This window comes from Saccopteryx bilineata, chromosome 4, assembly GCF_036850765.1.
Source record: "Saccopteryx bilineata isolate mSacBil1 chromosome 4, mSacBil1_pri_phased_curated, whole genome shotgun sequence".
NCBI lineage: Eukaryota > Metazoa > Chordata > Mammalia > Chiroptera > Emballonuridae > Saccopteryx > Saccopteryx bilineata.
In genome coordinates, this window is record NC_089493.1 from 59,593,806 (window position 1) to 59,606,208 (window position 12,403).

Sequence of the window (12,403 nt, forward strand, 5' to 3'; positions counted from 1 at the left end):
TTGGACCCTTCTTTCCCCTAAAGAGTTCCCGTGGTTCGGTGCTTTAGCTGGCTGCCCCTTCGGGTTGGAGGATCGTTTTATTTTGCCATGTTTGTGGGAGTAATGGACTTTGCTGGGTGCTGCGTTCTGTTTCTTGTGACTTCCAGATGGAGTGGGTTCCATTCAGGAGACAGGGAGATGTTCAGATGTGGCCTGGGCAGTGCCACTCAGGACAAGGGGCGTGGGACAGCTGTCCCAGGGCAACTGGGTCAGTGCCAGCTCTGGTTTACCATGGCAGCCCCTAAGCTTCTAGGATGCTGTGATTGCATTCTTTTTTTTTTTCTTTGTATGTAACGGTGTGGTTGATCAATGACAGCTTTGATAAGCATCTGTTATAGCAATTATTTTTTGCTTGTCCTCAGTATTTGAAAGGTACAAGAGCTACAGCCCTTATGACATGTTGGAGAGCATCAAGAAGGAAGTCAAGGGAGACCTGGAGAACGCCTTCCTGAACCTGGGTGAGTAAGGGCGGGCCCGTCCCTGGTGGGCCGCAGTCTCCATCAGCCTGCTGAGGCAGACGCGGCGAGGAACCATCCATTAATTCCGGAGTGTTGGGGAGGTGTGGCTTCTTTATGTGATCTGGGTGGTTGTATAATCGTCACGGTATACGTTGAGGGAAGGGCTGAAATTGGTAGGACAGAGATTGCCAAGGAAGAGGGAGATAGCATGAGCGAGGGCCCTGCAGGAGGAGCGCCCACATCCGCCCGCGTTCCTGCTACCCTCGGAACCCCCGGTGTGCAGCCACAGTGCAGCTGAGTGGTTCAGAAGACCCCTGGGTTTCCCTTAGACACTCCGTTGGGCAGCCCGTTCCTGTTGCGTCAGGTCACCTGGTTTGTGCCCAGGTCTGGGCCTCCCCACACTGGTGGGCAGAGGAGTGACCGACGCCTTTTTTCTCTCCCCAGTCCAGTGTATCCAGAACAAGCCCCTGTATTTTGCCGACCGACTGTACGACTCCATGAAGGTAAGGGCAGCCGGCCGAGGGGTCCATGTTCCCACACTAGGCTTTTTTTGTGTGTGTGTCCCCAAACTAAGTGTCCTTCTCTAGCGGATGGGGCACAGAGCCCCGCAGTCTGGACGCAGGATGCTCCAGTCTGCTGTGGTTGGATTCAACAGATGAGAAAACCACAAACCCATCTTCTCTCTCTCCCAACTACTTGCACACGTGTGCACACGTGTCTATGTACAGGTAGAAAATAAAGTGCCCAGGAGAGAAGAGATGCCTGGTGACAAACGGTCTGACCCCTGCTCAGATTTCTCAGTGACTCCCTCCTGTTACCTCAGCATGAAGACAAGCAAGGGAGGGGAGATGATTAAGTGACCACGATGGGATAGACGTGCAACTTAAACTGTACCTTAACTATCGTTATAACTATGTAACTTAACTATGTAAATAACTATCGAAGAACCTGAGGCTTATTGTTCTGTTGCTGTTGTTGTCTCTGAGACTGGCACTCAGAAACTTTGGCTGGCTTGAAGTTACAGAGCCGTGTTTGCACTTGGTTCTGTTGACCCCCAAGGCAGCCCAGCAGCTTCCCCACAATCCCATCCCATTTCCTACACCTCACATGTGCCTCTGGCTTCCAGGCACCTCTGTGTCTCCCGGTCGCCTGCTGCCTCTCCCCCATCTCTCCTCAGGGTCCGTGTAAAACACGACCCTTCCCTTGGTGCCTCGGCTCTGCGGCTCTGGCAGTAAACTCAGTGGTCCTCACTGCTCATAAGATGCCCCATGGCAGAGCGCCCTGACGAAAACATGGTGGCCTGACCGCTCTCGGCCCCTGAGAGCCAGGAACTGTTTGTCACGTGTGGGAACTCACACATTTGTTGAACGGAGCCGCGCAGTGCTTAGTGCTGTGTGTCCGTTCATTGTGTACCTCGGGACTTGTGCCGATGTCATCTGTGTGTTTTATGCTCATTGCTTCAGGGAATAGTTTCACTGTTACATTTGCAATCTCTTAGTGAGCAGCATCAAGAGTCCAGATCAGATCCCTGTGCAAGAAAACTCACTAGATTGGCTTTTCATCCCTTCTGAACATTGACTGATATGGTCAGTGAATCGTAACCTGAGACACTGACTTGACTTTCAGGGCAAGGGGACACGCGATAAGGTCCTGATCCGCATCATGGTCTCCCGCAGTGAAGTGGACATGCTGAAGATCAGGTCCGAATTCAAGAGGAAGTACGGCAAGTCCCTGTACTATTACATCCAGGTGAGCCGCGGAGCCGCGTCCTCCCACACTGCCGTCGGGGGGCTGGGCCCGGGGGGGGGGAGACCTCGTCCTGAGGGAACGGGCGGTTATGTAGAAAGTCCCACTGATGACTCCTCCTGGAACCCCGTTGACTCGGGCCTGTGTTCCCTGTGTCCCACCTCTTACTCTACAAGTGTAGCTGGTGTTCCTGATGATGATCCTGGAAGAGCTGCTGACATCCTCAGGAGACTTTAGAGCAATTAAATTTTCCATTTTATTTTGTTTCCATTCCTTGAAAGACCCTCCATGCTGGGCCTGGCGGCATGGCTGGGAGCGCCTTCGCTCTGTCAGAGTAGTCGGGAGGGACGGCACTCACAGTGGTCTCGCCGGGTGTCGTTCAGACGGGCGCTGCAGCCCCCCTTTCTAAAGGACCCCGACCTTCCCAACGGCATGTCAGGGTTACTGAGGCAGAATTTAGAAGTGGGTTAGGTAGCCCCAGGTTTACTAGGGCGAATATTTAAAGTTTAGACTTAGGAATTGTTTCTTAAGCTCACCAGCTTATTTCTGTGTGACCTTGGGAATGTAGGAAACAGCCCAGAGAGGCAGGAAAAGGCCCCATTGTCTCTGGAAAGGGGGGTCCCCGGGGCAAGGGGGGGTGTTTGCAGGACCCCACGGTGGTTAGAGCAGTCACTTACCGGGCGGGTCCCCAGCACCTCGCATTCCCGCCACCCTGTGTTAAGAGTGTGACCTGAAAGACTCCCCTAGACCACACTCCCTGAGGGCCCTCTGACGGTGATGATGATGATGAGGGTCCTATGATGATGGCAGTGGCGGTGGTGGTTTGTGTGTGGCCATCCAGGCCCTCGTATATGGGCGGGGCTGCAGTCTCCTCTGCTCATAGGGGAGAGGCGCTGTGTGCACTGGCCTTGCCTGTATGTTATGGCGAAGTTTGCTTCTTTTTCCTTGATGTTGAATTTCCCTTTTCTTCTTGGCCAATGGTAGCAAGACACCAAGGGCGACTACCAGAAGGCGCTGCTGTATCTGTGCGGCGGGGACGACTGAGGCCTGGCGGCGTGCGCGGCAGGAGGGCTGTCCCTGTGCTTCCCGCTAACCGTCCTAGGAAATCAGCTTGCGACCAGCAGCCCCGTGCCCGTCCCTGTGAGGGTGACGTTAGCATCGCTCCCGCCCGCCCTTCTTTCAGTTTCCTAAGCATTGCCTGGCTTTCTGTCTAGCCTCTCCTTGTAGCCAAAGAAATGAACATTCCAAGGAGTTGGAAGTGAAATCTATGATGTGAAACACTTTGCCTCTGTGTACTGTGTCATAAACAGCTGAATAAACTGAATTTTTACTTTAGAACCCACTACCTTGTTGACCTCACTTTCAGTTTAATTGTTTAAAAATCAAACATACCTGAGGGCTGTGTGGTTAGGCTTATGGGGCCGTTCCTAGAGGAAGAACGCTCTAGGACTGAGCTGTCTGAGACAGTAGCCACTATCCAGATGTGGCTATTACATTCAAATCAATTAAAAGGAAATAAGACAAAAGATTCATTTCCTCAGTCATGCCATCCCCATTTCCAATGCTCAGTATCCACGTGTGGTGAGCAGCTAGTGCCCAGGACGTAGGGTGAAGAACGTCTACAGTACAATAGAAACTTCTACTGGGCAGCTCGCTCTGCACGCTCAGAGGTGACACTACCCATGGGGGAATGTCCCAGAGTGACCCTTCCGCTGTATCTTTCTACAGCTGAATAAGGTGAAAATAAGCATCAGGGGTGGCTTCAAACTAGGAAGAAAGGGTGGGTGGGTTCTGTTCAGCAAATATTTCTTTGAGCCGTTAGACTCTTACAGACATAAATAACCTGCCCCAACCTCAAGGACCACATCAGTGAGTCGGGCCACCGCATTCTTGTAAAACACATCGAACGAAAGTGGATGAGGGCCACAGAGAAGGAAGTGACTGCTTTAGACTAGTTGGAAAGATGGCCCATTGGAACTGTGCCCTGAAGTCTAAAGCCAAGCTTTATAGCTGGTGGAAGCTCTCCACACAGAGTTTTAGGGTTCTGATAATGGATAAAAGGTAATTCATGCATCTGGCTTACATTTCAGATGAAACAAAGACTGTATACAGTGAAAATTATGCCTCCCACCTTCCCAGCCAGCCAGGGGCCTTCTCTAGAGCTGCATGGTTTAGTGTCCTTTCATGGATAGATGGCACAATAAACATGTATGTTATTTATGTATCTGTGTTCACAACATAAAGGTGGTGTTCACAGGCTACTAGTCCAGGACACTGCAGACAGCTGGCTTGTACAGGTACTTCCCCTAAGCAGGGTGTAGGGCTGGGCGAGGCTGGGGGTGAGGCTGAGGGGTGCACGTACTGCGGTTGAGTTGACTGTCCCCTATGCTTACACTGTATTTCCTTCTCATTAGAGGATGCTGTTCAACCACTAATTCTTGACCCCTGGCTGATCCTGGGTGAGGATCAGTGACTCTAGACCCCTAAATTGTTTGTACCTTTCTGGGTAAATCCCTGCGGCAAATTCTGAAGTCTGCAGGGACTGGAGAGGTAATGAAAATAAATGTGTGAGCCTGACTAGGCAGTGGAACAGTGGATAGAGTGTCCATCCGGGACACTGGGAACCCAGGTTTGAAATCCCAAAGTCGCTGGCTTGAGAGCAGGCTCATCTGGCTTGAGCGCAGGCTCACCAGTTTGAGTGTGGGGTCACCAGCTTGGGGGTGGGATCATAGACATGGCCCCATGGTCGCTGGCTTGAGCCTAAGGTCACTGGATTGAAGCCCAAGGTTGCTGGCTTGAGTCCAAGGTCGCTGGCTTGAGTCCAAGGTCGCTGGCTTGAGCAAGGGGTCACTTGCTATACTGGAGCCCCCTGCTCCCCAGTCAAGGCACATATGAGAAAGCAATCAATGAGCAACTAAAGTGCTGCAACTATGGATTTATACTTTTCATCTCTCTCCCTTCCTGTCTATCTCTATATGTCTCTCTCTATCTTGTTCCCTTTTGCTTAAAAAAAAAAAAAAAAGAAAGAAAATAAATATGAGAAATGGGCTGGTTGGACAGAACAGGAAGTCTGGAGAAATGGAGAATGCCTGCCCCGCTTCTGACATTCAAATTCAATGAAAACTACAGTGTTGACCAAACAAAATACATCTGTGGGCCGATTGACTTTCTGTTCTGACCCTTTGGCAAGCTTTAGATAGAAAGCAGATGGGGAGGGCTCTTGAGTCACGAAGGGCCCACGAAGTGTCTAAGCCCACTGAGCCACTCTTTAAAAAGCAGGTTATGCAAAAAGACGGTGTTTTCTCAATTGTACCCTCCTGTGCACATGAGAATTGATGCCCCAAATCCCAAAACACACTTTTCCATGTGCTGGGGGCAGACTTCAAGGAACTGCATAAAAAAGCAGGGCCTTTCTGTTTAACCCCAGATTGTTGTACGGAACTCAGGATTGACAGGGCCAGGCAGAGGTGTCAAGGGCATGTTTCAGGTCAGGGAGGGCTCAGGCTTTGCTTCCTCCCCCACACAGTGTGCCTCAGGCGGCAGAGGGAGGCAGAAGGGAGAAGGCAAGGCTGTGCAGCCTTCTGAGGGCAGGCTTCTGCCCCTGCCCTGCCCCGCACAGCCTGCCACTGCTCTGCCTGGGCTGGACCCTCCCGCAGGCGTGAAGGAAGAGCCACCTGGAGGCTGGCCCAAGAGGGCTCCTGGGGGACCGCTCCAAAGGTTGCCTGCGGTCTCTCTCCTGCGTGGAGCAATGGTCATCTAGTGCAGTGTTTTCAACTTTTTTTGCACTTGGGCACCAGTGAAACTAAGAGAATTATTTCAAGGACCACTAAGGCAGAAATCACCCTGAGCCTAAGTGGATTTGACCAAGATCATCAGGTCTATAATCTTCATACAACATCAGGGTGGTAAACTCTTTGGCAGACCCGCACGAAATTTCTGGAGGACCGGTCAGCGGACTGGTGGTTGAAAAACACTGGTTTAGTGTTTTCCATAACTGACAGAAAGGGCAGGTGGAGTTTGGTTTTATAGTTTTCTTGATTTCAGCCTGTCTCCCTCAGTCAGGCTGCCCAAACCATTTCCCGAAGAACCATCTGGAGATTTGAATATTCTCCCAAACAATATTACTTTGTAAGGAAGAAGAAGGGGACACCAGAAGGGCTGTAACACTTTATCAGCTGATAAGAAACCTTGAGGAGTGCCTGACCTGTGGTGGCACAGTGGATAAAGAGTGAACCTGGAAATGCTGAGGTCACAGGTTCAAAACCCTGGGCTTGCCTGGTCAAGGTACATATGGGAGTTGATGCTTCTAGCTCCTCCCCCCTTCTCTCTCTCTGTCTCTCCTCTCTCTTTTCTCTCTCTCTCTCTCTCTCTGTCTCTCCTTCTCCTCTCTAAAAAAATGAATAAATAAATAATTGAATTGTTTTTTTAAAAAAAAAGAAACCTGGAGGAGGTAAGCAACGCATGCCATATAGCCATGAAAGCTCACTGAACTAGGCTGAACAGGAATATGGTGCCCCCTCCATCTGCATGGAGGGCTGTCACATTGTACTGTTCCACGGCACCCTTCACACTGTAGTCTATGCATGGAGTCTCCCCTGGGGTAGTGCAGTACATGACCTGGATGGCCGGACGGCACAGCCCTTTATGGACCCTCTGTGTGTGAGATGGCCTGTTAGACCTTTTGTCACAGAGTTGGCTTGTAGGTCAAAGTTGGAAGACAAATCATCCTTGGAGACAGATGACTAAAACTCACAAGGCCTCGTCTTTTTCCACAGACTCATGATCCTCGGACCCATTTTATGGGGCTCTGCACAAATGGCTCTGCATACGAATCTAACCGGGGTGTGAAAACTTACGGTGTAAATTATCAGTCAAGATAGATAAGGCAGGAAAAAACAGGTCCACAAAGTGGCTACATTTAGCAAGAAAAATGATTTGAGGACAGAAATCTTTTAAATCAATTTTTAGTCTTTAAATGACTCCAATCTCCAGGCCTCTCCCCACGTTTTGACAAACGGCTTTGGCTTCTTACCCACATCAGTTTATTTGACCTCCTTTTTCCATCAACTACCAAAATGAAAACTCTGCTGCGAGAGAGACAGTGCGAGCAATTTTAAACATCTCATAGCAATGAGGCAGAACATGCTATAGCCATCAAGTTCTAGTTGTTCATTCTATTTATTGAAAAAAGCCTGTAGCCTGATTTCTTTTTATGCGAGTACATTTGAGCAAGCAAAGTTTATAGAGATGACTTATCTCATTACATTAGAAGAGTGATTTGCTATCTCAGCATCTATAAGCAATTTTAACAGACATTTCTGGATGAAGAAAAGCTTTTGTAAATATATGCGAAAGACACAATTTTATCAAGCATTAAATTGGAGGTGCCCTGGAAAAAATATTACATTTGTGCATTCAATTAGCTTGATTGTGGCTGAATTCTGTCCATGGAAGGCAGCGTTTCTGCAGAAAAACAGAAGCATTTCCTATGTCAGCAGGTTTCCTGAAACAGAAAAGCATCCTTTCCCCCTTTGCAAGTCCTCTTTTGCATTTGTGCTGTTCCCAGCTATGCATCCCTAATCAGACTGCTCAGTCTTGTTCTCCACAGTAGAGGGTAAAGGAGGAGTGAACCAAAAGCCACTTTATTTTAGGCTCTCTGGAAATCCGAACCCAGCAATTCCAACTTTAAACAGCCTGCATTGGGTCTAAAAGCTTAGGTGAGCTCTGGGCGAAACTGGGACTGAGGAAGTGGAGAATGCTGGGGGTACAAGAGGGGTTTCTTGGACCCCTGAAATTACAGTAAAGAAATGAGCTAAGTTTTTAGGATGATGATCACCAGCCCATCCACTTCCCCTCCTTTACTGATTGGCACAGTCGAACCATCAGCTTTCTTCTATTAAAGCAACAGACCTGAAGAGACATGATGTCCATGGAACCTGGTTGTTATTTTTAAATACTAGGTGAGCACAAATGAGAACTTCAGCTATAATTCAGTGTAGCCGAAAGCTATCATCTCTAAAGATTAATTAACTCAAGAGTTAGCAAGGAATTTGGATCGGGGATAGAGAAATGTTTCAAAGGTTTCGGTTTCAGTGTTAGGGACGTTGCCAGATTTCAAGTTTTGCCACGGATTCTTGAGCTTTGAAGACCAGCTTAGTCTTAAAGGATGCCCCTGGTCCTAATAGATTTGAACTCATATATGACTGGGAAGATTTTCAAAGTCTGCAGTTGAGCAGGTAATCTTGGACCTCAGTCATTCACTTATTCATTCACTGATGTATTAACTTATTCAATAGACGATCCTACAATGTCCTGGTTCCTTAACTAAGTTAAGCACTGGGGATTTAAAGAAGAAGAAGGCAACCCTGGCCATGTAGAAAGATAAGGGTTGTGACTGAGGAAGGCACTGGTGAGGAGCTTCAGGGTCCAGAATAGTTCATTCTCACCCGGGGCGAGCATTTGGAAGGTTTCTGGGAGAGGAAATACTTAAAGCAGGATTTTAAATTTTTTTGTGTTTTTACCTGTCGCACAAGAGGAAGACATAATCATTGCGGAAAGCTGGAAAATGCAGGAAACTATAAAGAAGGAGATCTGAATCACCTGGGACTCCAACCAGACCCCCATCACCGCTAATGTTCTGGCAGGTTGACCTGGGTCAGCTCCCGTTTCCTTGGCAGTAAGCTCCTCAGGGAAGAACGAGAGGCAGCCTTGCCTCCCCTCCTCAGAGGAAAGGCTGAGCTTTAGGCAGTGAAAGTCAGGCTTCCTTTGCCCCACAGAAGAGGTAAGTAGCTTTTGATTTTTTCAAGCCTAATTCAAGAAGATGAAGGCCTGGATTGTCTCAGAAAGGAAGTCTCCGACGAGAAAGGAAGAAGGGTGTGACCTATCCCTTGGACAGCGGGGTTTCCAGAGACTGAGTGCCCAAGTGATGGGGACACTGCCCAGCCTCCACGCAGTGCCTGAGTGTCCTTGGATGGGGAACTCCAGGTGCTGGCAGGGGATCAAACGCTGCCCACAGCAGTGCTGGCTACCTCTGGGACTGTCCTAGTGACTGGGCCTGGTGCATGGGGAATGAGGCCCTGCCAAGGTGAAAATGTAGTTCCCAGCCCTGAGCTGACTCAATACCCCCGCCCCCCCCATCACCAGAACAACCCACGCCTGACCACGAATTGCTAGAAGGGAATCTTTATATGTTTACCTTCTGAATTCTTTTTCTTCTTGACATTTTATGATTTATAATATCAATCCCAGACATATCATAATAAGTATTCCAGACACCCCTGAGCTCCATAATTCAAATATAACTCTGTGCTGTGAAGAGGCCTCAGTTAGCTAAATTTTGTGCATCAGTGGGGAAAACTTTTTCCGATTAGAGCCATAAACCAGAAGGCAAAGGAGGGATGCACTCCCGATATCGTATTCCAAGTTGCTGGGAGAAGAAAGACACAACAAAAGATGATTTCAGTGCGCAGATGAAACAAAGGAAGAGGTGGCATCAGAACTTTTCAGCTCTTCAGTGAGATAAGTGCCAGCTTGGTTTTAATATGCAGTTGCCTTGTAGTTCACAGCTGACTTCTAATATAAACAGACACAGAAAGGTAAGGTACGTTAGTCTTGTTCCTAACCTCTGGACCCTTATTTCTCCCCTTGGCTGAGGCCTCCACCCTTGCGTGGAAATTCAGGCCTGGCCGTGCCCTGGGATTTGGACCTCTGCTGGCCTGAGCAGGAACTGTTTAAGCAGCGGGGTGTCCCACTGCTGCTGGGCCTCTGCTGGTCTCTGGTCTCTGGGAAGGAGGGAACTGTGCCCGCTGAGCTCCCAGAGCCCTGTGAGTGTGGGCACTAGTGCCAGCACCAGGTCAGGGATGTGCAGAGTCCGAAAATGGGAGGTAGAGGAAGGGCGGGCTGCCTCCTACTGGCAGGAGGGAACCTGGGGGGCGGGCATGGAAGGTGGGATCTCAAAATCACGCTGCCGGAGCTGGCCCACCAGGCTACAGTTGGGCGAGGTCACACTCCTCTGCAGGAAAGCCTCCCTCAGGTGGAACTGCTTAATCTTCATGATTGTGTGTGAACTGGAGATCAGGAGACCCCGGCTCGCAGTGGACCAGGACTTTGCCTCCCGCTCCCTGCCAGTCAATGAAGTGCATTGCTTCTTGAAAGTGGGCGCTAATGCCAGCTATGTGACTTCCTCCAGTGGACCGATGTGTAGTGCAGGTGGGTGGTGCAGGCCTCCGAGGGCCTCCAGGGGACACTGGACAGGACCGAGCCGTGCAGGTGGGCAGTTCCTTGCGCTTGGACGCAAGCAAGGCCGGCACTGGCTGGGTAGGGTACTAACGGAAGGCTGTCCGTTGGGCCGTCTGGCGACAAGCCGGCTTGGGCGCATGCGAGCCCTGGTTTCCCGTCCTGGCTGATGCGGGCTCGCTGGCTTCAGTCTTGACTTGGGAAGCGGGTTTTACAGACTCACAGTGCCCAGGAGATTGGAGCACACTCTCACATCCGGCTGTGAGGAAGCCGCCCGAGGGCAGGCGGGCAGCGCGGAGAGCACCACGCCGGCGCCCGTGCAGCCGCGCGCCGCCCCCGCTCGGGAGCGCAGGTGGACGCCCCGGAGCGGCCGGGAGCCCGCGCAGCCCGGCGGGCGAGGCGGCTTAGCTCCATTCCTCGCTTTGCGCGCTTGGCGCCCCTACAGCCCGGCGGGGAGTTTTGAATGGGGTGGGAGGCTAACAAAACGTTCAGCATGACTGGAAACGGAGTGTAAGTTACACCTGGAACCGGAAGGGCCAGATCCAATCGGCTTCTAATATGCTTTGATGTCTTTTATTGGAACTCTGGCTCAGGGATCTTAAGTGTTTGAGGGCTCCTGCTCAGACAGGGATTATCAGTCACTTCCCATTCTCCCCCTGATAAAGAATGCAGATGTGAGGGTGTCCAGCGGTTATCCTGGGCCGGGTTCAGCTATTTGGCCACCAAGTAAGAGGGCCGTGGGACAGTGAGGATGATGACTCGCCCCCAACGCAGGTGTGTTTCCCTGGAGCCCACCATCAGCCTGTGAGTTCCACTTCAGCCGAATTTTTTCTCTGGAGTCTCTCCAGTCGGTGTGCCCACTGCTCTTGCTTTGCTGGGAATAATGGTATTTTACCTTATAATCTTGTTGTGAGGATTAAATGAGATAATTCATGTGATGTCCCTGGCATTGTCATATTTAATAAATCAAATAAATACGTTTCATGTACAATCAGATAGATTATATGTAAATAAAGCAATACTGTGCAGTGTTATTAGAGAGCTGGCCCTCACGGACCTAAGGAGACACTCTTCCCACTGTGTGCTGTTTGCATAGGGACAGTATTTCAGGGGTCCCCTGTGGCTTGCCCTTCTACGGCCAGGTTCAGTTTGGGAATTGGGCCTCCTTGGTTCTCTTGGCTTCCTCTCTTTTCAGATAACCTGGGAGTAGCCTCCTGCTTCCTTCCTTCCTGCCTGGCAGTGAATCGCGAGGCCTGACTTGGTAGGCCCATTAGGAAAACATGCCACGTTGGGATCTTAGTGTGAGGCGTCCTTGGATTTATTTTACAACAACATCATTCATCTTCTCGGCAGTGAGACAGGATATTCTTTCCTTTTTTTAAAAAAAAGTTTCCATCAACTGTGGACCCTATCGAGCTGCTGAATATATGTCGGCCGATTATGGATAGGAGCTAATGTTTCATGAGGGCCATTCCCTCCTGTTCTTGAAAATCACTTAATTTGGTAACCTGCCACAAACGTGTTACTTTAGGGAGAGGAGTTAAAGGCTCACTTCTTGGAACGGTGTGACAATTACTGCAGTGAAACGACAGTAGTAAAAACTGTAGGAAATATCAGGCCGCCGACATTCGGGGGAGTTTTGGTCCCACAGGATCAGAAAACGTGGAAAAGGCCAGGAAGCCCAGAGTGCATGGTTTCATTCCTCTTGGAAAGGTTAAACCAGCACGGTGAGTCTGACTAGTCCGCAGTGCTTCCTGTAGCCAAGTCCCTGCAAGTCGCTACTGGAGACATCTCAAAATAACGATCCATTTTACATCAGTTATGTAAACCAGGAACAGTTTTACTGGTGGAAAATTTTATAATCACATGTGTAAAATAAAAAAATCATTGCCTCAAAAACTTATGCATAAGTTATGTCTAGGAAA

At 49.8% G+C, this 12,403-nt stretch overlaps 1 protein-coding gene across 1 annotated transcript in view; it reads left to right on the plus strand.

Annotated features, from left to right (window-relative positions):
* Positions 1-3,585, plus strand: part of ANXA2 (annexin A2) — a 45,313-nt gene extending 41,728 nt beyond the window's left edge. The window contains exons 10-13 of the mRNA XM_066276079.1: positions 402-497; positions 942-1,000; positions 2,124-2,246; positions 3,228-3,585. Coding sequence (XP_066132176.1) covers positions 402-497; positions 942-1,000; positions 2,124-2,246; positions 3,228-3,287 — 338 coding nt within the window. The 3' untranslated portion in view covers positions 3,288-3,585. The remainder of the gene's footprint in view (positions 1-401; positions 498-941; positions 1,001-2,123; positions 2,247-3,227) is intronic.
* Positions 3,586-12,403: the final 8,818 nt, after the last annotated feature.